The 26919-nt window shown below is 42.6% G+C and overlaps 1 protein-coding gene across 2 annotated transcripts; it reads left to right on the forward strand.

Moving 5' to 3' along the window:
- Nucleotides 1-14: 14 nt before the first annotated feature.
- On the forward strand, nt 15-26276 carry map3k21 (mitogen-activated protein kinase kinase kinase 21). Of its 2 annotated transcripts, none has more exons than XM_047603789.1 (10): nt 15-2107; nt 14253-14433; nt 14544-14692; nt 15417-15592; nt 17815-18055; nt 19134-19256; nt 21415-21565; nt 22553-22647; nt 22737-23564; nt 23655-26276. In XM_047603789.1, exons 1-10 carry the CDS (start codon nt 1315-1317, stop codon nt 24017-24019), a joined length of 3102 nt encoding a protein of 1033 aa, XP_047459745.1. In that variant the 5' UTR covers nt 15-1314; the 3' UTR covers nt 24020-26276. The 2 variants fall into 2 exon arrangements, with proteins under 2 accessions (XP_047459745.1, XP_047459746.1); XM_047603790.1 differs by having other exon boundaries at nt 22740-23564.
- The last annotated feature ends 643 nt before the right edge of the window (nt 26277-26919 follow it).

The following is a 26919-nucleotide window of genomic DNA, read 5'->3' on the forward strand; positions in this document are numbered from 1 at the left end:
GCAATAAATATTATGAGTACGATTTATATTATATTATATTATATTATATTATATTATATTATATTATATTATATTATATTATATTATATTATATTATATTATGTTGATTGTGTGTGTTCGTGTCATCATATGGTCCATTATTCCCATCATTTCCCTCACTGCGTGCTGCTCTCCTCTCTCACATTCCTCCAGTAACTCCTCCTCCCTCCTCCACCCCCCCTCCTGCTACCCGGGTCACGTGTCCGCCCTTCCACCAATCACAGTGCACCATAACCAGGAGCATGAGCAGCTGCGTCGTCCCCGGACCCTCGCTCCTCCAGCCACAGCTCGGTCCGACTCCAGTCTGGCGACAACCACGGTGGGGGGCTTGTTTTGATTAGGGTTGAAGGATTTTTTTTTCTCCCCCCTCCCCACTCATGTTTTTTTTTTTTTTTTTTTTTTTCTTTTAATTCCCGAATTGATGCGTTGAGACCGAGGATGTTTTGTGCGCCTTTGAAATCCTCACTCTTCACAACCGCGAAGGAGACAAAATACATTTGGGAGTTACCGACCTTAAAGCGGAGAGAGGAGCAACTTTTCTCCACTGCCGAACTAGTCAACGGGCTGCCCTGTGCTAAGCTAACCCGTTAGCCAGGAGTGTGGAATGCAGTTGGTATTCCTGTTAAAAGTCCACAGGCGAGCAAGTGAACTTTTCCACATCGCGGGTCGGGGACTGTATGAAGCTTACGAGCGACTCTCTGAGTGAGAGCGGCCCCACGGAGCCTCTGTGTCCGGTCTGGTCGGAGCGGACGGGGCAGGTGCACCTCCTCCTGCGGCACCTGCGAAAACTTGATAACTTAGCTCCATCGGTTGAGAGCTAACTTTAGCTCGTTCTCGTTAGCATTGGCCAGGATCAGTCAGTGTTGTGGAATAGTTTTTTTTTTTCTTTTCTTCTATGCTTTAAATGACTGGAGGCATTAGTTGTTAATGTTCCAAATTTATTTTGTCTTTTATCCGTCAGCCCATAGAGCAGTGGTATTAGCTACACCGTGTTCAGGCTACTCCTCGCTAGCTAGTTACTGACCCTCTCTTGTAAGTTACCGGAGTGGCGACGTGGATACGCGGCTGGAGACGCTCTCCCTCTCTCTCCCTCAGGACTTTGGACACAGTTTAAAATTTGCCGTGGGTCGCGCAGGGAAATCCTCTCCGTGCTCGCCTGATAGTCTTGCAGATGTGACACCGCGATGCTTGCAACAAGTTGCATTTTAACGTTTTAAAGTTTTCATTTTGTTCTAAAAGCTCTGCACCCTATGGTGCCGCTACGGCCACCGAGAAATGGATGTCTCGCAGGCCGCTTTCCCAAACGGTGAAGGGCGGCCGGGCGGCGGTGGGACCGGGGAGCATGCCTGGACAGAGTCCCCCACAGTACGGGCGTGGGCTCACTCGGCCCCGCTGTGCCCGACTCGATCCCTGTGGACAGCAGCGTACGACTACGAGGCCAGCGGCGAGGACGAGCTCAGCCTCAGGAGAGGGGATGTGGTAGAGGTCCTGTCCAAGGACGCTGCTATCTCCGGGGACGAGGGATGGTGGACGGGCAAGATAAACCACCGGGTCGGGATTTTCCCCTCCAATTATGTCACGTACCAGCCCGCTATTTACCGGCTCCCCGCTACGAGCGTGTCGGTGGGGGTACGGGAGCGAGTCCCAAGCTCGCCCGTCCAGATCCCCTTCAGCGAACTGATTTTAGAGGAGATCATAGGCGTGGGTGGATTTGGCAAAGTTTACCGGGGCACATGGAAAGATCAAGAGGTCGCCGTGAAGGCGGCTCGACAGGACCCAGACGAGGACATAACAGCCACCGCCGGCGGTGTTAAACAAGAAGCGAAGCTTTTCTCCATGCTGCAGCACCCCAACATTATTAAACTGGAAGGGGTGTGTTTGGAGGAGCCCAACCTGTGCCTGGTCATGGAGTACGCCCGAGGCGGGACACTGAACCGGGCGTTGACCGGAAGGCGAATCCCTCCACACATCCTGGTCAACTGGGCCGTGCAGATCGCACGCGGGATGCACTATCTGCACGAGGAGGCCGTGGTACCCATTATCCACCGTGACCTGAAGTCTAGCAACAGTAAGCACATATGGAAGAGTGTGTGTGTGTGTGTGCGTTTGTCTGTACTGAAGGAATGAATGTAGGTAACAACAAATGATATAGCAGATCCTGGACCATAGGAGAACCATGCACCTGTTGCACATGCAGCAGACCCCCCCCCCCCCCCCCCCACAACAATTCTCATTTTCACTTTATCAGTCCACATGCCGCAACCTGAAGCATAATTAATGACTGTTTAGTATTTCGTTAATAATATGAGGTATTGGAGCATTTCTACCATATGCACATGGGTAAACTGCTGCTCCAAACTCATAATCTTCATACACTTATTAACCAGTTCATTAAGAACACAAAAATCAAAAATAATGCATCCTAATACAACAGTCCTGCACCACATCCATCTTCATGACTGTTATAATGTTCAGTTTATGTGGAAACCATCTAGGAAGGGTGGTAATTGAACTGCAGGATTGTTTTGTAGGACTTCTTTTTGTGGTACTGTTAAACTTCAATAAATTAAAGACAAAAATGTTTCTTTTATTTAGATTAGCCTTTGGCTGAAATTAAGTTGACAAAATAATAGCAACATTTGCGTTAGTGCAACACATTACAATTCACTAGTACCGCAAACCGCAGCCTCCAAAATGAAAACACAACTGAATCAATCTTTATTTTAATAAAACGCTGAATACCATAACCCTCGTGAAGATAAGATTTAGTGCAGGACTGTTATAACAGAATGCATTTATTTTCACCAGTGAACCTAATGAACTGGAAAACGACCTGTAAATCTCACCACGTCACTGGTACAGGTCTGCCCTTTACTCAGGATGGATTTAAAGCGGTGTAAAAACTCTGCAGTGTATGAGGGGGTGGGGGATGCCATCGAGAGGATGTGAAATAAAGTCAGAGTTTGCTCAGCTGGGCTGCTCAGCCTGCACTCACCCCCTCCCTCAACCTTTAGAACACACACCTTCCCAGCCCCCCTCTCCACCGTAAGCTGAAATGTTGTTCAAATAAAACAGTGATTTACCAAACACATGACAAGAGCCACTCAGCCCACACTGTCAGCTCATGTGCTTGACCAACCAGAGCCAGTACCAGAGTCCGCAAGCTAAAAAAAAAAAAATCCCAGACATAGCAATTATCTAGTTATAGTAATAGAAACTACCATATACTTAAGGGCTTTCTGTAATGGAGGACTGGCCTCTTATTGAACAGGAACTATTCATCTTTTAGGCATTCATGTTTGGAAAAATGGATCAAGTCTCTCTGTAACAATGCATGTAGCTGAACTTGGATCAGTGCAGTAGACCGACTGTTCTAGTTGTTCCATGGACTGGTAATTGACAACAGGCCAGCAAACTTTAGTTTCCCAGGACTGAATAATGAATGGACCGGAGTCGATGAGGAAAGGGGTCTGCGTCATATACCCACTGACACAGGTTTCAACTCAGGTGTGTTTACGTGTGTAATATGACTCTAAACACTATTTCTACCTTTTTGTGACCAGAGACTCTTATCAACTCAACAGCCATGTGGAGAGCAGCTTTGGGGTACTAATGTCTGTTTATCTCCAGCTGTGGGAGCCAGTGTGTAAATGTAAGGACCTAACATGTGAAACGTAAACGGACCAGGCCCTAGAGTTAGATAAATCCAGACAATTCAATTCAATTTGAAAAAAGGTAGTGCTGCACAGATGTTAAGGGCCCTATGCAGAGTATGAAATCTGCACATGCAGGACTAATACAGATGTGACTATAACATTTCAAAATGCAAACATGACAAACACTAAAACTAATGCAAACGCTAATTAAGCTCACAAGAAGATGTAAAGTATGTGGTAAATATTTTTTTCCAGCGGAGGAAAACAAAAAAACATATTCACTCCATTAAACATAATTATTGCATTATTCCAAATTTGTTAAATCTGTGTGTCTGTGAATGTCATGAACCGAGTACAAGAGCCCAGATTTACAAGTAGTCTTATTTAAGATGAGCATTAATTATAGGGCAGATGGAGAGAAAGGATTTAACTGCTGTTTTAGGCTGTTTCACCTAATCGGATGTTTGGTGAACATACACAAACAAACTCCCCCGATCAGGCACTGTGCTGCTAACACCAGTCAGTGTGTTTGTCCTGCCACTTCATTGTGACCCACAGACAGCATAAGCTTTAAGTAAAGAGGGAGATTTTAGAGTCAGGAGAGGTTATTAACTGTGTGTGGTTTGTGCTCTGTTGAAACCTGATTTCACCAGAAGTATGGTCGGCCATTAAGTTTTTCTGTCTTCACACAGTAGATGAATCTGGATGCTGAGTTGTTGCCACAAAATGAGCACCACTACTTGTGTATAACTGATCATCCCAGGGTCAGAAGTCTGAGCACCTGCAGTCAATATGCAGTGTTAGCTAAATAGAGGGAGAGAGTGAAAGAAGCTGTATGTGTTTGCTCAAAGCCAGGGCAGTGAGTTCACACAAGACCCTCTCATACACACAAACACACAAATGGCACCCTGTGGTGTGTTGTGTTGTTTTGCCAGTAGAAAAAGCCACAAAAAAAAAATAGAATAATACAGCTTAGAGAAATTGTTGCATCTGTTCCTGAGGTCTGTTTGTCTTGGCATTAAATGTGCGCCGGCTAGGCTGACAGAATAAAAGGAGTGAGAATCATCCAGGCAGGGGGTAAAAAGGAAAACGGATAGACTGCGATGAGTCTTAATAGCAATCTGTCTTTTTTTAAAGATTTAATTAGCAAAATGTCAAGCGGTGTGGGTGCATCCTCTCAGTGTAAACCAGGACATGAACAGGTACAAGCATACAGAGAAAGAACAGCAAAACTTTGGTCAACTTCTCTGCCTGTCATTTATCAACTTGCAGTGTACACATGCTCCGCACAGACAAACATACAGCTATTTGATCAATGATTAGCCTGTAAAGTAATATGTTGGAAGTCAGCAAGATTTGTCCAATCTCTTTTGTATTTTTCAACCTAATCTGTAAAATCCCAGCCTGCAGGGAGGAATGTTGCTAATGAGGGATAAAAGCTTAACATACGTTTACACAATGGACTGGTCAAGCAGCGGTTGCTAGGCTACTGTGGCCAGAAGAATGGCTAGGACTCGGAGGGTCTCAAAGCCCTCGTTTTGTTTTGTTCCGTTCATATTTAATCTCCCAGAGAGCAGCGGTACTCTTTTATTGCCACAAACTGAGGGGGTTTCCCTTCTTACTTCGTTATTTTTCTCCGGCCTTTTCTTGTTCTTGTCTGCTCCCACTTGTAGCTTATTATTTTTCATGTCTACCTTTTTTTCTTCATTTTCAGGCTATAAAGGATAATGGTTTTAACAACAAGCTCTTGAAGTGATCAAAACCAGCTAAGAAGTTATCCTTCTCAGAAGTAGTGTTTGGCCTGTTTTTTTATTGCCACCCTTTATTCACTTCATTAACCGTGCATGTCATATAGTTCGTCCTGAAACAACTCTGCAACTCTATGGACAATTTCTGGAAAGTTGCTCCATGTAAGATGGATGTTACTGTGTGTGTGCTCAGACTTTGTGAATATAATTGTAATGGGGGTACATGCCCCGAATGCAATAACATAACTCACACAAATATAGATTATAAGGATGTATAGGCAAAGTCAAGCTGTAGGGCTGTAGACAGTATGTGTTAACAGGATAAATGTGTTGCTATGTTTTTTAGGGATTCGTTCTTTCTAATCTCCATTTGCTTACTTTACTTCTTATTACTCACTGATCCTCCCTTCTTAACCATCTCCGCTTTGATAGAAAAGTTTTCTTCAGGCTCGGACTGGTAAAATACACAGTGTCAGATAAGAGCAAGAAATCACAGTGAAACCTGGCTCCGAGCCAGCGCTCATAACCCACATTACTTCTGAGTTTCACATCTTGGTGCGAGCGATAGTATGCCAGGAATGTGTGCTTGAACGCCACTGAAACCGATGGAGTTCAATTTGGAGCGTGTGCAACTGCATTCCCCCATCAATCTGAAGCTATTGTTAGACCTCATCACGCCGTCCCACAGTCCCCTCCCTCTCCCCTGTCTCTCTCCGCTCACCCATCATCTGCAAAAACCTGACCCAGCTTACAGGGAGAACCTTTCTTTTATGTTGGTGCAGTGGAACTTGTACAGCTGTGGTGGTAAATGCAGAGGATGTGTTGGATTCAGAGTTTAGAATAATGACTATCAAAACACAGACGAGACTGTTATGAAAGCTGCAAGGGCACAAGTGGTAGGACTTTGAAGATGATAAATGCACCTGTTGTCTGCATCTCTGCTTGGGTCATCATTTTAAGTTTTAAGTATATATAGAACTAAACCATTACACTAAATCATAAATGACTGATTAAAATGGTTCAAGAGTGGATTTTTTAAGTAGAGACTTAATTTTGTAAGTGAGAGATTTACTATTAGTCGCTCCGGGCATTAACATCTGCCTAATGAACGTAATGTTATTAGTAAATCATAATCTTAATCACAAGCCGTGACTTTGCAGTGATGCCCCTGGGATGCATTTTCTGCCCTATGCCCAAAGTAAGAGAATAGACTTCCAAGCACACTGCTTATAATCATTGTTATCTGCCCTGTGAACCACCATACTTCTCTAGGAACTGCTTTGCACAAGAACTTCTCTTTAACCTTGTTTTACTAGGTCACAATGAGCTACACTACACTTCCACTGAGGAAGCATCCCTCGAGAAGGTTTTTTTTTTTTTTTGTACCACGAATTTCTCTGTTGTCTTGCTCCACTTCTGGTATAAGGAGACTACGAGAGGAAAAGTTACCAAAGCTTGACTAGGTGTTGCAGGGCAACTTTTCTCTGGCTTCCTACAATTACCCCTGGTGACACACAGACAGTTACTGCCTGTCTTTTCTCTGACGAGAGAATGGGCAGAGGGGAGAGAGGAGGAGTTGAGATGCTTTCACTGTGTTTTTTATGACCTCTCCCTGACTGCACCTATTGTTGCAGGGCTGGGTGAAAAGGAAAAAGGCCCACAGCTGAGAAGAGAACTGCCTTCCAAATCAGCCAATCCCCTCCATTCCCCTCTGTAGCTCCCAGGAACACCGATAGATGCTAATACAGCATAAAGCACTAAATGTACAGCTTTAACATTTGATGTGTTTTAAATAGTCTAGCTATGGGTTAATTCGGGTTTACACAGACCCGAACTAGTAGAGGAAGAGGACAGACAAAGAGCAAGTGGCCTGAAGAGATGTGACCATGATAGATGGATTTAGCCTACCATTAGCCCCGATCCTTTTCCCATCAACCAAAATGCCTGGGGGCACTCTCATTTCAACCAGCATAGACAGACCAGTCACTGAATGTTGTGCAGCCTGGTTTCTGCTTACTACAGGAAGCCTCCTCGTACTCATGCTTAGTCAGATGGCACGGTTAGGAAAATACTGGCACATCAAGTTAGAGCACTGCTCTCCATATTATTACTGCAGATTCTTTAATTATAAATTTGTTGATGCATATCAGTAAAAGTGTTGTGTGTGTTCACTCAGCACTGTTGGTTTAGAGACAAATACACTAAGTTGCCAGTTCATTAGGTACACTATCCATCTTTATGGTTCCTGTAAGGTTCAGTTTATGTCAAAACAGAGTAAGAAAGGCTGTAATTTAACTGTTTGATCTTTTTGGAGGATGTAGCTTGTTGTGCCATTTAACTGGATTGAATTAAATACAAGTGCTTTTGTTAATGAGCCTCATCCACTGACTAAAATGGGCTTGTCAAAGTAATACAAACTTTGTGTGTCAGTATACACAACACAGTTCAATAGTACAAACCACAGCCTCTGAAATGAAAATACATCTCTTAGTTATTTTAAACTAATGCTGAATAACATGTTACCTTTTGTGTTGCATGCATGAAATACTGTGTGTATGATACAGCTACATCAAAGCTACTTTGAGATGAAGGGACTTTGTCCTGTAAAACTTTTAATTTATCAATGGTTTGCAGAATGTCTGATGTGTATTTGCAGTGAGATAAATCTCAATTATTAACAAGAGAAAAAACTTAACATGTTTGCCCAAAAATTGTATTTATTTTCTGTTTAGCTTGAGGCTGTGAAAGCAATGGGAAGAAGCGTGGGACCTGCTTTGAAGACAGGAGCTGTGCTTCTGATCTTCCCACTGTTCCACCATGAAAGATGGGTCTGCCTCGAGATCCACTGTTGGAAAGGGGAATTAAATGGGGGTTGGACTGAGGGTGGGGTCTGCCTTCGGGGCATATCCATCTCCAATTGCGCTGAACTGTTGTCCGCTTCAAAACATTTTCTTTTAAAAGGAGTAAGTAAATATAGACCAAGAAGCAGCAGGAACAACATATAGTTGAGTTAAAACCTGAGCTGTAGACACTGGCAAAACTACCAACAGTAATTAGAGCATAGAGCATAATTGAAGGATAGAGCTGTATTTACAAATGTCAACTATAGTTTATTGTAAGAAAAGGGATTTATAGTTGAAGCACACACTTTCAAGTGGGAGCTTAGCGTATTTCCATTTAGTTTGCCAAATACTTACAAGTCACAGTTGGACTAACAAACGCTGATAAGCCATTTGTGCTTAGAAAAATCATGCTAGCATACCAGCGAGTATGTCAGTTGTTACGCACTTGCTCTAACCTGGGGATATTTTACTGGTATGTGAGTGTGTGAGCTTGCAGTTCTTAAAATTTACCGTCATGGCCTGTTTAGAGTGAAACTCAAATTAGTGTTACACTTACTCCACCTCCCTGTGTAGGATCCAATCATGCAACATCTTATCCAAACAGGGTGTAGATGGTCCGTAACCAAACCAGTATTCAAAGTTGACTAGTCACAACCTCATTTTGTGCATTAGCTCAGCTGTAAAGGCTTAACGTGCACCGACTTTATTCTTAGCTTGTACGGACTGGATTTATCTTTCCAGTACAGGGTGGGGTTTTGCCTGGGGCTTGACTTTTAGGTTGACCCTTAACAAAGAGGAGCCAAAGCCTCTCTTTCTTCTTCTCTTCAAGGCGTTTTTCAAGATACATTTCAACGTAATGTCTCATGACCTTATTGTTTTCTTCATTCGAGATTTGCGACAATTTGGGTATAAGTTTTGGAATGTTCCTTTCTGGTTACGGAAGTATAATGTAAAAAAAAAACACTGAGAATTTTAAATGAAACAGAAGGGACTTTCCCTGTAGGTCAGGCTTATATTTCAAGGTTAGACTCAATGACTTGCAGTTTCTTTGAACCTGCAAAGATGAACCCAAGTAATTAGAAAAGGGTGAGAGGGTCATAACAAATGGACTTCAAAGAAGGGCTGGTGTTGGTGGTGAGCCATTAGCCAGTGAAGTAGCATGTGTCTTCTCTGTTAACCATTATTACCAGATTAGTCTCTTACATTAAACATTGCTCCATAATATGTTTCATGAGAATGGTTTTATTACATTACAGTGTAATATGTCAGCTATATATATAGTGATTTGCAGCAGTGTAAAATTGCATTCCCCTCAGTAATTAATATAGCGTGTAAGACAAACATAAAAGCTTTTTGAGATCTGCAATCTGTAGTTTTATTACACTTAATTAATGGACAAAAACAAGTTCATAGTGAATTCAGTTTTGTTTGATCGTGGCAAAAGTGTTTGTCCACTGCTCTATTTAAGTGATGAGGGGTGATTTGTGGCCCATCTCTCATTACATCCATGTGCAGTTCAGATTGTTAGTTATTGTTAGTTGCAGAAAGTTTGAAGATAATAACTTCTGTAACAATTCCAGTCGATGGTCATTGAAAACCGCAAGTCAAAACTACCATTGTGCAATCAACTTCTACTTCTCAAACGCATATCGCCTATGTCTATATACTAAGATGGACAAACCCTCCTTGACGTCACACTCAGGGCTTTTAAGATTGGTTTTGGAGGTCAATGTGAGTTACACCAGCTTTCGCCATCTTGCCTGTGCCTCCTTCCACCTCACAGCTTATTCAAGTGGTCAAAGAGATGAAGCTAGCAACCTGAGCCAACTTATAATTTTAAGCTTGGATAATTTAAACACACTATGGGTATTGACTCGCTTTTGGAGCCTGCCACGAGTGGCCATTTGAGGTACTGCAGGGATACCTGTGACAACCCTGAATATCTCAGTTGGTGACCCTGAAGTCTCTGTTCAGGTGAAGTAGCAACGATGTAGCCACTGCTCAATAATGATGAAGAGTGGTGAATTACGAGAGAACCATAGTATATATTATGAGCATTATTTAGGTTTGAAAAATGCCAGTTTTTCCCTTTAGACTGGTAAACAAAGTTAACTGATGATTTGGTGTTGACATTTAGTGAGTATACAGTAGATTTAGATTGAGAGACTCCTTTAAACATAACAAGAAACGCAGAAGCTCAATTCAGGTTTGAGAACATACATTTCATAATCAAGGTAGTTTGACCAGCAGTGTCTATTTAGTGTTACTGTTATTAGTTTAGCTGCTAATAGACTCCAGTAGCTAAACAAAATGGTCGTCTAATTTGTGGTATAACGTCAGCATGGAGTCATGTAGACAGGAGCTCGGTCTTTTATCAGAAATTTCTAGAGGGCTGACACTGAAGTCTCATGGAGGTACAAAGAAAGTATTTGGCGTGATATCCTATAGGCCAATCAACACAGATAGTTCTAAACCGCTGTTCTTCTGGGTTGTGTAACTAACCCATCATAAGTCATTATAAACCTACAGAGCCTGCTGGGAGGAATCTATGGAATCACTGAGAGAGGACTTCATAACAGGAAGTCGGAGTATATCACTGGTCTAGTGAAACCTGTTTGTAATGGAATTCCTATTGTTGCGGCCTGGGTAGAGGATCCCCTCTGAGCCCGAGGCTAGTAATGGCACCAATACCCCTGTTATTAGTGGAGACCCACAGGAGTCACACTACAGTTAGAATGATGCTTGAAATCATTTCAGGCCCCTTGAGACTGTAAGAAATTTCCCCAAGACAGCTTGTTTTTGAAAGGAGTTTATTTACAACCAGGAGTTGTCTGTTTAAGTGTTTCCTTTGATAATTGAAGCAAAGTGTTTTTCCTTTTTTTATGTGTGGATGGTGCAAATCAAAGGCATATTTTCCAAAGGATGATAGGGCCGTGTTAGAAATATGATACAAGAATACACATCCATGGACACATTTGCAACATCAGTGTTATGTGAAATGTCAGCGTGCTGTAGATTTGTATACAGCATCTTACATTGACAAGATGGAACTTAGTACATGGAGACCAAGCTCAACACAGCAACCTGGCCACCAACTGGCTTTTTAGCACTGTCATTGTTACGCAGCACAAGTATAAATGCTGACATCAGTGGATGCTCTGCGTAGGTCCCTTGTCGGTGTATAAACTTAATTTAGGATATAACAGTGTTGTGGGAATTCAAAGTATACCTAGTTTTAGGTTTACTGATTATGTATCTCAACTTAATGGATGTGAGTAATGTTGGACTGGTCTGTACAGAATAGTTAGTCAAGTATTGACTGTTTGTGATATGGATGCAAATAGTTTGGAAAGAAATCAGATCTGTTTTTGCTGAAAAACCTGTGATGAATATTTTAGTAGTAGTACTTTCTGTTGTAGTTGCCCATCGGCCATCGATGCTCCAGAATTGCAATAAACCATGTGATAAAGTTAGATTTGTTAAATAAAATATTTAGGCTATTGAATGACTTTATTTTAAAATTCAAACGTTCGCACAGACGAACTACAGCTGTCGGATCCATATATACGTAATACAGATCTGTATTTAATTGTTTCAGTTTCAGAGGAGTTTTAAGCGCTTGGCCCAAGGTCTCTGAGCTAATTTCTGCCCACGCTATCTGCTCTTCAGCTCAGCAGCTGTCCTCCTTTGTACCACTCCTACACCTTTCAACAGATCTGGTTGAAGTTTAACACATTTGCTGTCCTATTAACAGTACGGTCTTGTCCGAAGATATTCAGATGTTCCTCCTGTAGGTTCACCACGCTGGCTGAGTCATTAATTGAGTATGTTTGTGAATGCTCTTTGTCACACAGGTACATACAAAAACACAGCTGAAACAAAGACAGCTGGACTTCAAGTAACCCAACAAGTCCAGTTGTCTTTGTTTCAGCTTTGTTTCGTTGATATGAAATGAACACGTAAATGTGTTACAGGTGCTTGCTTGTGCATAACTGAGTTGCGGAGGAAAGCTTTGTGTGTGCGTGTGTTTAGGCATGTCTTGGTTTTGTGCTGATGTGTTGGAGTAAGTCCAAGGTCAGCGAGTGAATGACTTGCTTCACGTAGTACTTGCACACAAATATCACAAAGCTATTGTTGAAGGCTGTTAACAAATAGCCTTTAACGTGAGTGTACATTGTGATACAGTGCTCTCCACTATGTATCTTTATCATTACATCTTTTTTTTCCCATGGGAACATTAACACAGAGCATATGTGCCAACCAGGCCTTAAGGGGTTTTGGAATCTTTACTGTTTTCCTAGACGTTAAGCTCTCTGTCAAGCCACCTAAGGCAGCCTTCATCCTGTCAGATTTTAGCTTCTCTGCTGCATTTGTTCAGTGTAGTCGACCCAGCCAATAAGGAGCTGCAGTGATAGCCCTGTGTGTAAATAATGAAATGGGACAGTTTGTAACGTGAGGAGAACTTGGCAGTGGTAAAAACAAATGAGGAAAATAATACCAAGAGGACGAAAGGATCAAAGAGTCTGTTTTGGCTGAGGATACACAACTTTTGTAGAGAAGGGCTGCGTCTTGTTGTCAAAGGGATAACAAGAATATTTGGCAGTTGGTGTATCGGCGCAGTGAATAGGTTTATTACCTCTGAAAGGAAACATTGAACATTAGAAAAATGTTGCTACTCTACTCTGTAGCCGTCACCTGGCACAGATTGCGTCTTGTTGAGTGATGAGTTTTCTCCCACCTCTGTCCCCTTTTTGCCTTTGGTTGTAATTCTCGACATTTTCCTGTAGCTGAAACAATCTATTGACGACTGTTTTCATAATTAATGCCAAGCCGTTTTTCTGTTTAACTTCTGGCTCCCCGTCTTACAACGACACATTGTGACACAATCCTTTGCTGCTGCTCTACATTTTACACCTGTATGATGTGTTGCTCTTAATTTTCTTTCTTTATGTAAAAATAACTTTGTGGCATCAGGAACAATTAGAATTGGAGCAACTTGCTTCTTAATGGAAACTCATCGACTACTATTTATCTACATCTGTTTTTGTAAGGAGATAAGAATTAGACTCACTAACAGGAAGCTTTCACTGGGTGAAAATAACAGGAACTAAATATGCATCAACTCTTCGACTGATGGAGTGGTCACATGGGAAGATAAAATCTGCACATTCTCGTTAGAATAATTAATCTAATAGCTGGCATGTTCTGCTGGAAAGTAAAACTGGTAGACGTACTATTAGCGGGGACGCTAGGACGCTAGGAGAAGCTACAAACAGTCTGGTCATTCAGTTGCTACATTCAGTTCAACAAAACACAGTCACACCAACAACTTCATTGCCGTGGTGTCAATTAGTTTACAGTCACATTTTGTTAGTATGTATATATATTAATACAAAATAAATTAGACCAGTCATTCTCCTGTGACAATCTTCTCTCACATTTAGAAGAGCGTATGCGTGTGTAAGTCATTGTCTTATTCCCATCCATGACTGGCACACGGGGTCTTTACTTGACACGTCAGTGGGTTGTGTCTTCACCGTGGCCGTGCTCTGAGGCCAGGTGTAGTGTTACCATCAGGTTTGGAGGGTTCCGGCCGTCTTTAATGTGCTCAACACTTTTAGGACCTGGGGACAGGTGCTTTGTGGCGCTGTCAGCCTTCTCTTTCTACAGTAATAAATGACCTGCATACCGCTGTTGGCCCTCTTGAATATCCACTATCATCTCCTCACCTGCGTGGTTGTCCTGTTTTTTTTTTTGTGCGTCCCTTTCTTTCATTCACCTTTCTCCCGTCTCTTCCACCCCCTCCTCACATCTGTCACTTTCCTCCAATCTTGTCTTTCCACTTTTCTCCTTTTCTCTTAATCACACATTGCTTTCTTCCGCCTTTCCTTTATGTATCTTTGTCCGCCTTTTCTTTTTTTTTGCCTCAGTCTAATGTATCGTTTCCTCATCCTCCCTGTTTTCAGTATTATTACTTGAAAAAATTGAGAATGACGACATCGGGAGGAAGACCTTGAAGATCACAGATTTCGGCCTGGCCAGGGAGTGGCACAAAACCACAAAAATGTCAGCAGCAGGCACCTACTCCTGGATGGCCCCTGAAGTCATCAAGTCGTCCCTCTTCTCTAAAGGCAGTGACGTCTGGGGGTATGATGAATATCACAGTACACTCTACCCAATACTGCCTGCTCTTTCACGTTGTCGTGTTAAATAATTGTTCTGTTTATTATTTCCTTTGAATGTGAACCCTCTACCAGTTATGGAGTGTTGCTGTGGGAGCTGCTAACAGGAGAGGTGCCGTACCGTGGCATTGACGGCCTGGCTGTTGCTTACGGCGTCGCAGTTAATAAGTTAACTCTACCAATCCCTTCCACTTGCCCCGAACCTTTCGCCAAGCTCATGGAAGGTAAGTTTGACCACGTCTGAATGAGACTGAGGTTTGTTGTAAGAGACCTGAGAACAAATCACACTGTATGCGACCAAGATCACATCTATAACAGCCATGGAAAACAGTCACAAAGAGCGTCATGTTTACAGGAATTAACTTAACACGAGGCAAACCAGAAAATAACTTCTTACAGACAAAATTACTTTGCAAAGTTGCCAATTAATTGTGCCACAAATGGGTTTGCATCTGTAAAGACAATTCCTCCAGAACGACTCATCAGAGATAAAGACTGTTTTACCTCATATAACCATAGAGTCAGCAATAAAACCTAAAAACGCTTCGTCTGCACCTAAATAACATGACAAAGCTTTTTCCTCTTCAGAGAATCCATTACACCCAATTGGTTCTCTAGCTAATGGTAATGTACTGGAATGAAACTCTACACACACAGATCAGATTTGCTTTATGTGAGGATTTCTCTTCAGTAGTTGCCTTTCATTGGGTGTTAAATGTGTTAAAGGCAGCGAATATAATTGAGATTTTGCGTTAGAGACTTTTAAGTGGATCCACAATGAAGTTTCCTCATTACCAAAGTTTGCTTCCAGGTCTTCTGTAGCAAAGGAAAATGGGAAAATGTAATTTCTTGGCTCCAGTGTTGGTTATCACTATATTTTACTGCATAGATTAATTAGTTTTTAAGTACAGTGTTTTTCAATGTCTATGTTGCTTTTTATGTGTCTAGAGTGCTGGGACCAGGACCCCCACGTGCGCCCCTCCTTCTCCTGCATCCTGGAGCAGCTGTCAGCCATCGAGGAGGCGGTGATGGCCACCATGCCTCAGGACTCCTTCCACAGCATGCAGGACGACTGGCGCGTGGAGATCCAAGAGATGTTTGACGAGCTCAGGACCAAAGAGAAGGTAGGACGGAGCGATGCACCGAGTCATTATCCAGTACACACAATACAACGGCTGGCAAGTAATTGTTAGATAGCTGTTCTATTTTAGTGATGATACATGCAGACTAATCTATTATTAAGACCATGACGTGTCACTCCTGACAGCTTCTTACGGACTAAAAAGTTTAATTGGTTACTTTCAGTGTGAAGCTAATGGGATGTTCAAGAAACTGAGTCATTAATGGCGAGGCGCTTTAGCGTACTTCCCCTCGTTAAGACCTTAATCTGCTTCCTGCCTAAGTCTGCTGGCTTAAAGTCGGGTGTTAATTAGTGTTTAGAGAAACAGCGGGATCAGCAGCACAGAGCTACTGGTTCAATGAATGGTGAACTGAACGACACAGATGTTGAAAATCCACAGGTGGTGTTGTTTTACCCGACTCAGTCTCCATGTTTCTCTGTATTCTGCTTTGCTCCAGTTCATCAGTTATGTTAAGCCATATTTAAACCTTTGTGTTGCGTGACTTACAGTTACTTTGATTAACCACTTAAACAGATAATCTCTGTTGCCTCATCCGACCTTATCAAGTTTGCACAATATATAAAGCCTGAATAAGTAACAAATAAGATAATAAGGGGGGGAAAATGTTTAGCTTTCTTTGAGCATTAACGAACATTTTCCCAGCACACATACTTGTAGAATTATCTCCTGCATCAGCACATTTCCCATAAACATCTCACAGTAATCTGTGTCTAGGTGGGTGGCTGAAGGGTTTGACTGTAAAGCTGCTTCATGGAAGTCATCCAGTAAGGATTATTATTACTGAGCTGAGGGCAGTTAAAGAGAAAATAGAGGGAATGAAGAAAGCCATGGGAGGAGACTGTCTGGCTTTGTAACACAGCCTGAAACAGCAGGCAGTAATCTCCTGAAGCCAGTTCGTTATTGATGGAGATATCTAATACACTCGCTACTCCCCAACTCAAAGACGTCTCTTTGTGAGAGCTTTGTTTGTTTGTCTGTTTTGCGACCTGTTTCTCTTCTGACTTTTTAAAATCTAGAAGTGCAACTTTGATAATCAGCGTAAAATTGAAAAAGAATCTCAGAGATATGTAATGGTCCAAAGAAATACTTTCTAGACGTATAATCATCAGTCACAATATTGAAATCACCAACCAGTGAAGTGGTTCATCACTACGATGTGTATGTTCTTCTGGGAAACATGTGGATGTAACTCCAGCATGGACATACTGACTGGTCTGCAGCTCTGAACTACAAAACAAACTGTGATTCACTGTGTGTTCTTTCAACGTTCCTTCTTTAAAAAACAAAACAGCAACATTTTCATCAATTTGAGCGACAGTAGCTCGTCTGTTGGATCATACAGCACATTTACTCCTCGCATGCATCATTGAGTATTGGCCCCTGCCTTGGTTCACTGCGTTTATCTTGATCGGCCCTGACCACTGCAGACTGGGACCACCCCACAAGATCTGCAGTTTGGGAGATACTCTGACCCATTTGTCTAGTTATCTAAATTTAGCTCTTCTCAAAGTCACTCAAATTCTTCCACTTGTCCGATTTCCCTGATTCTAACTCCAGCTTTGAGGATGAAATGTACACTTGCTGACCGATACATCCCACCCACTGACAGGTGCCGTGAGATAATCAGTGTTATTGACTTGAACAGACCAGACCCGACATGTTATGGCTGATTGGTGTATATGGCAGTTTGCGTCTACATGATGCTTTGAATATTATCTATTCTTTAAAACGGTACTCCATCGTAATAGCTCTACACTTCCATAACAGTCAGAGTCAATGTACAGCAGAAACACACATCTTCTTTTTTTATTCTTATTCCTTTTACAGCAACCATCCATCTAAGCTCCCTTTAATTTTGTCCAAACTTCGTTTTCAAATCTGTGACTATCAACCTTAAACTGACCTGATTAAAGAGACTTGAATTTTCCACAGTAACTCTCAGTAGTGCTCGCCAACACCTGTAGATTGTCATGTGTGAAGTTTATGGACCCACCCTTTGACAGAAGAGATTCCAGTGCATAAAAACTTTCTTAAGGGTGTTGGTTCGCTGCCACCTGTTTCCTGTTTAGACACAGTCAGCTGAAACCTGACACAGGCATCGCCGTCCATAACATCCGACCAAGTTTAATAATGATCTGACATCGCTGTTCACTTCAAGATGAGCAAAACCTCCAGTGATGTGTCTGAGTCTCTGGTTCTCCCAGGAGCTACGTTCCAGGGAGGAGGAGCTGACTCGGGCCGCCCTGCAGCAGAAGTCTCAGGAGGAGCTGCTGAAGCGTCGGGAGCAGCAGCTGGCAGAGCGGGAGATCAACGTGCTGGAGAGAGAGCTCAACATCCTCATCTTCCAGCTCAACAAAGACAAGCCCAACGTGAAGAAGAGGAAAGGCAAATTCAAACGGTCGCGCCTTAAACTGAAGGATGGAAACCGCATCAGCCTGCCTTCAGGTCAGCAAACACACCCAGAGGTCTGGACTTCACAGTGATGTGAGGTCCGCTGATATCGCAGAATCTGCACGACCCTCTCTATAAGTTTTATGCTGCTCTGATTGACTGGCAGTCCTTCTTTTAAGAGAATGTCAGAGGAAGAAGGAAGAAGTTACTAATAAATACTTACATCTTACATCACAGCATCAAAGTAGCTACCAGTAGAGAGACAGGAAGTAAAGGGTGAGGTAGAAACCTGTGAAGTCACATTATTTGTCATAGACTACCATAGATATTTTGTCTGAAAGAAAGTCCCACTGTCTCCACTGGACCGGATTGGGCATCTCGTCCCTATTAGAGTTATTCTGAGGGGATGAGAAGATGTATCTTATGTTGCATCGAATCCAGAATCAAGAGCTACACAATAAAGTGCCCATGAATGGCAGATATCTCAGAAAACAAGAATAATTAAATTATATTAAAGTTTTTGTAATATCTTCTGTATTTTATTAGTCACCTGATTCTGTCCAAACCCATCCTTTCATGACCTCTTTTGTTTTTATAATCACATTGATGTTGATTTGAAAAATCTGAAGTTGATTCGTAAAAACCTTGGATTGACTTTTTTTTTAAATACACTCCACATACCACGACATTTTTATGTTCATATAACAACCACAAAACAACCACAAGCTGTAGTGTCTGCCTCTGTGTCTCCAAATAGTACAATAAAAAGTATAAGTATATGTAATTAGATTGTCCAACATTATTACCTACAACTCAGTTACTAAGTTAAATTAAGTGAATTAATTGGTAAAATTCAATGGACTGGAATGAATGGATTTCTTGTATAAAGAAGTAGAATAAAATCATCTATCTTGGTTATCTCAAGGCTTTTGAGAAAACTTTGGCAAACTTAATTACTTCCCTATGAAACAACTATTCTGAACGCTGGGAACTTTAGGGATCTTCACGTAAAAAGTGACAGATCATCATACTATGTCCAAGAGTTTATTTGTCATTGTCTGTTGCTGTTACCAGTGTTAAACCTGCCTGAAGTCTGTGGTACCGACTCATATGTCTGTGTTTCACGTTGCAGATTTCCAACACAAGATCACCGTGCAGGCGTCTCCTTCCATGGACAAGAGGCGAAGCCTTCACAGCACCAGCTCCTCTCCTCCCAGCAGTCCCACGCTCATCCCCCGCCTACGAGCCATCCAACGTGGGTTCACTTTGTTTTTTACACACTCCAGTTTTCCATTTGAAGTCACTCACGTGTCTCTTTTCTTGTTTATTCACACAATCAAATGTGAAATGAAGAAATGTGTTTTCTGGAAACACAGGAAGAGTGTTAATCACAATGACCATGTGAACAAAAGCTCCAGAGCCACGAGCAGCCAGCCAGTTGTTTGAATAGTTTGATAAAGTCGTTAGTCACGCACCAACGCCCTTGTAATAACAGAAGCACATTCCTCTTGTGCAGTTATGGTAGATGGTAAAGATCAGATGGAGGGCGCAGGGTGCCGCTGAGATTAACTTTATCAGATAATGGGGGCTGATAATGGATGCAAATTCTGCACAACGGCCCAACAAATGAAATTGTGCGCTTTTAAAAGCACCTTAACATAAACCAGATTAAAACTTCAAGTTATTTGTTTTGGATAGTGTACCTAATAAACTGGTAAGTGAGTATACATCCTGTGGAGGAATGTGCATCTAGGTTGATGTTTTCATTAACATCCCCACATACTGTATAATCGTATTTAAACATTAACATTCAGAGCAGAGCGGTGGATTTTATTCATGGCTAAAACTGCTGTGTAGGTTGGAGGTAACGTGTATGTTTCCCTCCTCAGTGACGTCCCATGTGAGGAGGGAAAGTTTGTATGTTTACCAACAGGATGTTGATCTGACCAGCGAGCTCTCAGGCTACTCTGGGTTCGGGAGGAAAGGCAAGCGGTTGGCTACGCACATGTAGCCAGGGGCGCGGATAGTAGCACCAGGCCCTGCACGTGACTTTGACCGTTTAAAGGGTTTGATGCCTAACAGCTTCCCACCAGTGCAGATTTCTTTCTGACTTGTCTTTGCTGCTGGTTAAATTTTGGGTGCTTAACTTAACCTGGAAATCCAACGAGCAATAGGTGATAATGATGAGTTTCATGCCGCAGACATGGGCCATTTCTTCTGTCCAGATTTGTCTGAAATGTCTGTTTTGGCAGTGGTGGTAATTAACACAGTTCTGTGGTAAATCCTGCCTTCACTAACATCTTTTCTTAATTTTACAACGACTAACCAGCAGCTGTGAGAAGCTGTTATAACAAGGGATTGGTTTCTGCCTGTTGGTCTGCAGAACTAAACAGAAAGTACACCAGCTGGTGATGTTTTCTAGTAAGAAAATTAGGGCTGCAACGAGTCAGCTTGTGTTCACTGAGCATCACAATGTGTCCCTTTCCACTTTTAGTGGCTTTTGGTAGCTCATGTTGTTTCAGGCCAGAACAACACCTGTATTTGGACTTTTTCAGTGAGTTCTGTTGGTCAGAGTCTCGGAGTCGACATTGTGTCCTCGCCTGTTTTTCGTTCAGACAAGAACTCAACCAAGGCTCTCCAGAGCAGATACTATTAACTAGCATGGCACCACTGACTTAACACTGCAGGTTGAAAGCAGACTTTTGTTGCACATGCAAACCTAAAAAAAAAAACTGAACAACATAGATTTTACTTTATTTTCTAAATGGTTGTAAGCCACATTTTCAGATGAAACATACAGATTTATTTCCAATTACAGCACAAGTCAAATTAAATCATAACACCTTCTAATTAATAACAGAATATAATAAATGACACCTTTCCTAATTATGTCAGCGCTAAATAAAACTTAATTGTGAAGTAACATTAAAGCATGAAATGGTCACTTCAAAAATTTAAAAATAATACAGTGAGGTAGTTGCAGCACAAAATCTATTATACACTCAGTGAGTAAACATGTTTGAATAAAAGTTCTGTTTATTAGTGATTAACTAAAAGATGGATCAACGAATTGAAAATAATAGTTTGTTGAAGCCCTAATGAAAATGTTCAATAGTAACTTAAGTAGTAACATCCCTGTCATTAATTTACTTAAAATGTTCTATTTATCCAGTAAAGGATGGACTTAAAATGTTTCAACATTTAAGAGAATACCCTGGATTTATGTGGCCAGTATTTGAACTACAGAGAAGGAGAGAAATATTACTATTGGAATTATACAAATGCCACAATTCCTCTAATAATACTCCTACTAACATGTCTACTTCCAAACTCCCTGTCAGGGTTGTGGTGTCTCCGACTCTTAACTCTGTAGTTTGAGCCTGTGGTGACATTTGAAATCCCTCCGTTAACAGTTACTCAAGACGAGAGCAACCGTACGTGGGGCCGCAGCTCCCTCTTCAGGCCAGAGGAGTTTGATGACGTGAAAAAGGGAATCAAGAAGAAAGGAAGAACCTGGGGCCCCAGCTCAGTGCAGAGCAAAGAACGGCCGGCTGCCGCTGAGAGGTAGAGTGTATACACACACACGTAGAGTGTAAACACACACACACAAAAAAGGCAGTGTTGTGCTATCTGGGTGGAGGCTGACATCCGATCGGTTCCTGTTTCAAAACAACTTGACTACATCCTTGTTTTAAAGAGTCAACATTTATTTTGGACTGGTCCTACGGCGTAGGTCTTCAACAGGGGGTCTGTGACCCCTAGTGGGCGCATGGAGGTACAGCAGGGGGGTCGCATAATGTTTGGTTGGTTAGACGTTTTATTTATATATATTTTTAATTTCCCCCCACGGATTTAAATGTCTTTAAATACACATTAACATGATTCAACACAATTTAGTAAAGGGATAAATTGATATATACATATGTATGTATGTATGTTTGTGTGTGTGTGTGTATACAGTTATATCACTGTATGTTTATGTTTCTGAATATTTAAACCAGTGTATTATTTAAATAGATTAATATTCAATGTAAAATGATGATAATGATGTATATTTATAAATAGGGTAGGAGGTCCCTACGTAATCTCTCTTCAGTTTGGGGCCCTATCCTGAAAAACGTTGGAGACTGACCTACGGTACCATAAATCTACCATAAGTCTTGGTAATAAACGAGTCTCCGTGTTTCTGAATGATCACAGAGCAGATAATCGAACGGCTACTCTTGAACTTCTCTAACATATCCGTTAAAACTGCAACCAACAGTCTTACAGCATCAAACTGGCTTACATTGCTACTTTCTTTAAACTTCTCTGTCAGTAAACTACAAATGAATGTAGCCAACACGCACCATTTTCTAACTGTTCTGCATTGCAACAACAGCAAAGTTGAAATTCTGATGCAGATATAACCGGTGCTGAAGAAAAATAGAGAGAAAATAGAGTGTGTGTTTGCATCAAGTACTTTTTGGTTCCAGAGAAGTCTGAGAAATCCGAGGTAATAACAGTCCTAACTCAAACATACTCACCTGTTTACCTGTGCGTTGTTTTCAGAGTGCGTCCTCTGTCGGATGGCAGTAACCCCTGGTCCACCAGCCTGGTCAAGTCTCAGAAGCCCGTGCCCCTCGCTGCCCTGTTCAATGAACAAGGTGCGCTAGTCAAATTTGAATTTACACGAATATAAGTAGAAAGGCTCACTCCTTCTTATAATGTTCGATTTGCACTTATGTGTTTCCAGCAGGGGCCAGTAAAGACGAGGCGTTCCCCCAGGAATGTCCCGACAGCAGCTCCAAACCAAAGCAGCTCAAGTTCCCCAACCAGGTGTACATCGATCTACCTCTGTGGAGGGACGAGCAGCAGCCTCAGAGCCCCGCCGGGAGCTGTGGGCCAGGAGATGCCGGGGTCGGGCCGGCAGGTCAAGGCGGCCCACCGGAGACCCCGGACGACCCCTACACCACCACGTCCACCTCCTCCACCTCCACCACCCCACAGCTCACCCCCACCAACAGCCTGAAAAGGACCTCAGCTCGCCGCAAGACCGACTCTGTGCTGTACGGCTGCGGGTCGCTGCTGGCTTCGCTTGTGCTCGGTTACGACATCAGAGAGGCTCTGAAAAACTCGACGCCTGGGGAGGACTGTGAGCCTCAAAAAGAGGAGAAGAAGAAGAAGGAGGGCTTGTTCCAGCGAGCCACCCGGTTCCGCCGGAGCACGTCGCCACCAGGCGGCCGCGCCCGCAAAGACGAAACATCGTCGTCAAACCATGTGGCGACCCCACCTGTCAATCTCATCTCCATGTCCGCCATCATGGAATGCAACTCCACCAAGTGTCTCCTGCAGTCCGAGGTAGAGGTGACAGAGTCCAGGCCTGGGAAGGTGGAGCATGTGACTGCCAATCATCACACGGAGCCATCCAAACCCGGAACGGCGGCGTCTACAGAAGGCCAGAGCGTCAAGACGGCGCCTAAAACGCAGACCCCAGTGCAAACCAAAAGCCAGCCCCCAGAGCAGAGCAACCACAACACAGGAACACGTCTGCGGAGGAAGAAATACACCACCAACCACAACAGTGAGTAACACAAAGCAGGATGGGGGTAAGCGTGTGTGTACAGCTTTAAAAAGGGCTTTTATTTACAATAATGAATGTGTCTGGTTACAGCCAATGGTCCTCCCAGTCTCCCTCCTCCCGCCCTCCAGAGGAAGCAGGAGAAAGAGAAGAGCGGGGCGTCAGAAAAGCCTCCCGAGGCCTTCTCCAGACCGCGGCCGGTGTCGTTCAGGGCCAAACCCCACACCTGGGCGCTGCTGCGGGGACGCAACAAGAGCTACTCCCTGGGCCACTACTCCGGAGAGAAGACGGCTCAGAACCTGAACATGGTGCTGACCTCTGACGTGGGGGTGGGCTGCTCCCTGCTGGACATGGACACGGAGGGCCAGAAACGAGACTGCACCGTGCCCCTGTGTCGCATCCAGAGCTCCCCGGGTCGGGCCTCCGTCTTCGAGCTGGAGAAAGAGTTCCTCTCGTAGGAGGACCTGCTGCGATCACTGCTCATCCGTTAACACTCGGGAAAAAACGTACCGAGTTTCGGCCTAGAACTCCTGGAGGGTTTAGCACCAGGCTGCCTTTGTTTCCAGTTATTTTATTTTCTTTTTTTTTTAAAAAAAGTTCTACATAGAACTTTAGAATCCAGCTTTGTCTTAGTTCTAGAACATAGTGAGGTCAGTGTTCTAGAGCGTGACCAAGTCTCAGATCTACACGGAACATTCCAGAGCTCTTCTTTTCCTCTGACCCCTCGGTGCTCCACTGCCACCTTTGTTCTCTCATTATCTCCCTCATTGTCCCCTTCCTTCCTTCCTTCCTTCCTTCCTTCCTTCCTTCTGTCTCGTCCTGTCGGTGCAGCTAAACGTTGACCGCCGCTGCAGCTTTCTCAACACGATACCCTCACCTTTTTATTTATATATATATTTTTATAGGTAATTTAATATGAAGAGACTTGACCTTAGCGACCAGCAGGAAGTACATTCCATGTCAGTTTCGAAGCCGTGTGATCACGCTTTTAGATGTTTCGACTTGAATCATGCATGCGTGTACCCTTAAAATGTTGAACAAAACAAAAAAAAAAAAAGATACCTTGTTTGTAAATATTTCTTTTTATCGTTTATCGGCCTAATGCTGGCAGTCGTTTTGTATTGCATATATGCTGTTGTGCGACTGTTTGTAAAAGTCAGCAATGCTGCAGTACAGTTTGTGCTCTGGGGGCAGGTTACGTACTGGGTCCGTAGCAGCGGTGGACGTATGTCGCCCCCCAGAACACCCTGAAGGGTTTTTTTTTTTTTTTAGCGATGCGGGTAGAAAAACACTGGACGTCGTACAAAGCAGACGTGGAATCCTCTCATTTAAAACACGTGGTCGTGCGTTGCTGATACAGATTTTTCTAAGAGTATTTATAGAAATGTTTGTATGGGTTTATATTTCCTATCCTCAGAACACTTCAGCCATGATTGTTCATGTCAGGAAAACTGCCCCGGATGAATGAATGAATGAATTTACAATGAAATTCCCCCTGATGACAGCTGATTTTCAGGATTAAAACTTGAAACGAACATGTAAAATGGCAATACCTACTTGACCTGACAGATCCAGTGCCTTCAAGTCTGATTTTTAAAGCTCAGTCTGTGTCTTCGCTTTCAGCCCCGGTTTAATTGAACTGTGCGGTTAGATTTGACCCGGCTCACATTTATGGATTTGTTTGTAACATTTATTATGTAGCATTAAGCAAAAACTTTCCCGGTTAGCGTTATAGCTCTATTTCATGAAGCCAAGGAAGGTCCGGGGATATTTGAGAACAGCAGGCGAAGACACATTTTTATTATTATTATACCGTAAACCTCCAACAAGTTTAAAGATTTCCTCAGGATTCACAAAGGGCTCAGTATCCTCATGATTTTTGGTTTGTGGGTGATTATATTCCCCCAGAGGTTTTTTAAAAGAACATGTCCCACTTTTGAAGGATTGGAGATATGAATTCCCCAATGGTGTAAATAGATCTGATTCCTGATGTGTATACCACTGCTGCGTTTTATGATGACTTAGAATGTGAAGTCTCCCCATGCTCTGCCTTTTATGGCCACTGAGTTTCAAGCCAGGTCCGACACTGTAAAGGCCCTGCTAATCACGAAGCCGTTGAAAAGCCAGCGTTTTACGAATTACCTGTAAATACCACGCGAACACACTGGTACTGAACATTCCCCTCAATGGATGGTTTGTCTTCCAGAGTCACTGAACTTTCTTGGCCTGCTGTTAATGATGACTCTGACATTCCTCTGTGCGAGACAAACTGCAGCAATAATATTTGTGAAACCAGCTTCCAGTAACAGAACATTCAGGCGTCTGGCTATGGGACCAAATTCAACTCGACCAGCACTGAGGCTTCTCTGTCTTCAGGACCAAAACCACTAAATGAACCAGCTGCTAGCGAGGAGTCGTTACAAAGAAAACTTCACAAAGAACCTCAGAGCGCGGCGCTGCTGCTGCTGAAAGACCTCCCCCACCCCCCACCCCCCACCTCTGACACCTTCTCGATCAAATGACTTCCCGTTAAAAAAAAAGAAAAAAAAAGTGACTCTTCCTCTAAACCACTCGTCACATCGAACGTGTCAGAGTTAGATTTCAGTGCATCTCTTTCAGTGAACGGTGTTTTGTTATCATTACAGTATTTCACGCCTGATTGATCAAAAGTATCAAGTTTATTGACATTTTGAATAAAGTCTAAATCAAGACTAATGTTGTTTTTTGTGTTGTTGTTTTTCCCCCAGGCAGAATTTCAAAAGTAGCAATGAAAGGGAACAGTCTTAAGTGCACAGGTATCAAAGAGTAAAGGCCGCAGCTAATATTAGAAGACTACTAGACTGTAAGTGCTGATGCACGAGGCTTGCTTATAATAAAAATGAATATTGTATGAGGGAAACGTACATTAACTTATTATTTTCCCATGTATTTAAATCTATTGAAGCTGATAAAAGGTCCAACAACAGCATGGTCATCAAATATGGTCTGTATTTTTCTTCATAATAGTCCAGAATCAAACCATCCTACTGCTACAAATACAAGCTACACACTAAACATGTATCAATCCGCTGCTGAAAGTAGTCCCAGACAAATGCAAGGTTGAATGCATTTGAAGTAACGTTACTTCAGAACAGGGGGTCAGACTCATTTTAGTTCAGGGGCCACATTCAGGCCAATTTGATCTCAAGTGGGCCGGACCAGTAATACAACAGAATAATAACCGTAAGTAACAACAACTCCAGATCATTTAGTGCAAAGAAGAACAAGCAAATCAGGAGAATGTTTACATTTAATAAACTATCTTTAAAATATATGAAATTAATTTACAAAAATAAGTGTAATCTGTTTAGTCCTGGGT

Source organism: Mugil cephalus, chromosome 13, assembly GCF_022458985.1.
Source record: "Mugil cephalus isolate CIBA_MC_2020 chromosome 13, CIBA_Mcephalus_1.1, whole genome shotgun sequence".
NCBI lineage: Eukaryota > Metazoa > Chordata > Actinopteri > Mugiliformes > Mugilidae > Mugil > Mugil cephalus.

Excerpts from the sequence above, each read along its gene's own strand:
- map3k21 (XM_047603789.1), top strand. The coding sequence starts at position 1,315 with ATGGATGTCTCGCAGGCCGCTTTCCCAAACGGTGAAGGGCGGCCGGGC. Across the intron at positions 2,108-14,252 it reads TGACCTGAAGTCTAGCAACA|TATTATTACTTGAAAAAATT; the intron begins GTAAGCACATAT and ends CCCTGTTTTCAG. Across the intron at positions 21,566-22,552 it reads CGGCCGGCTGCCGCTGAGAG|AGTGCGTCCTCTGTCGGATG; the intron begins GTAGAGTGTATA and ends CGTTGTTTTCAG.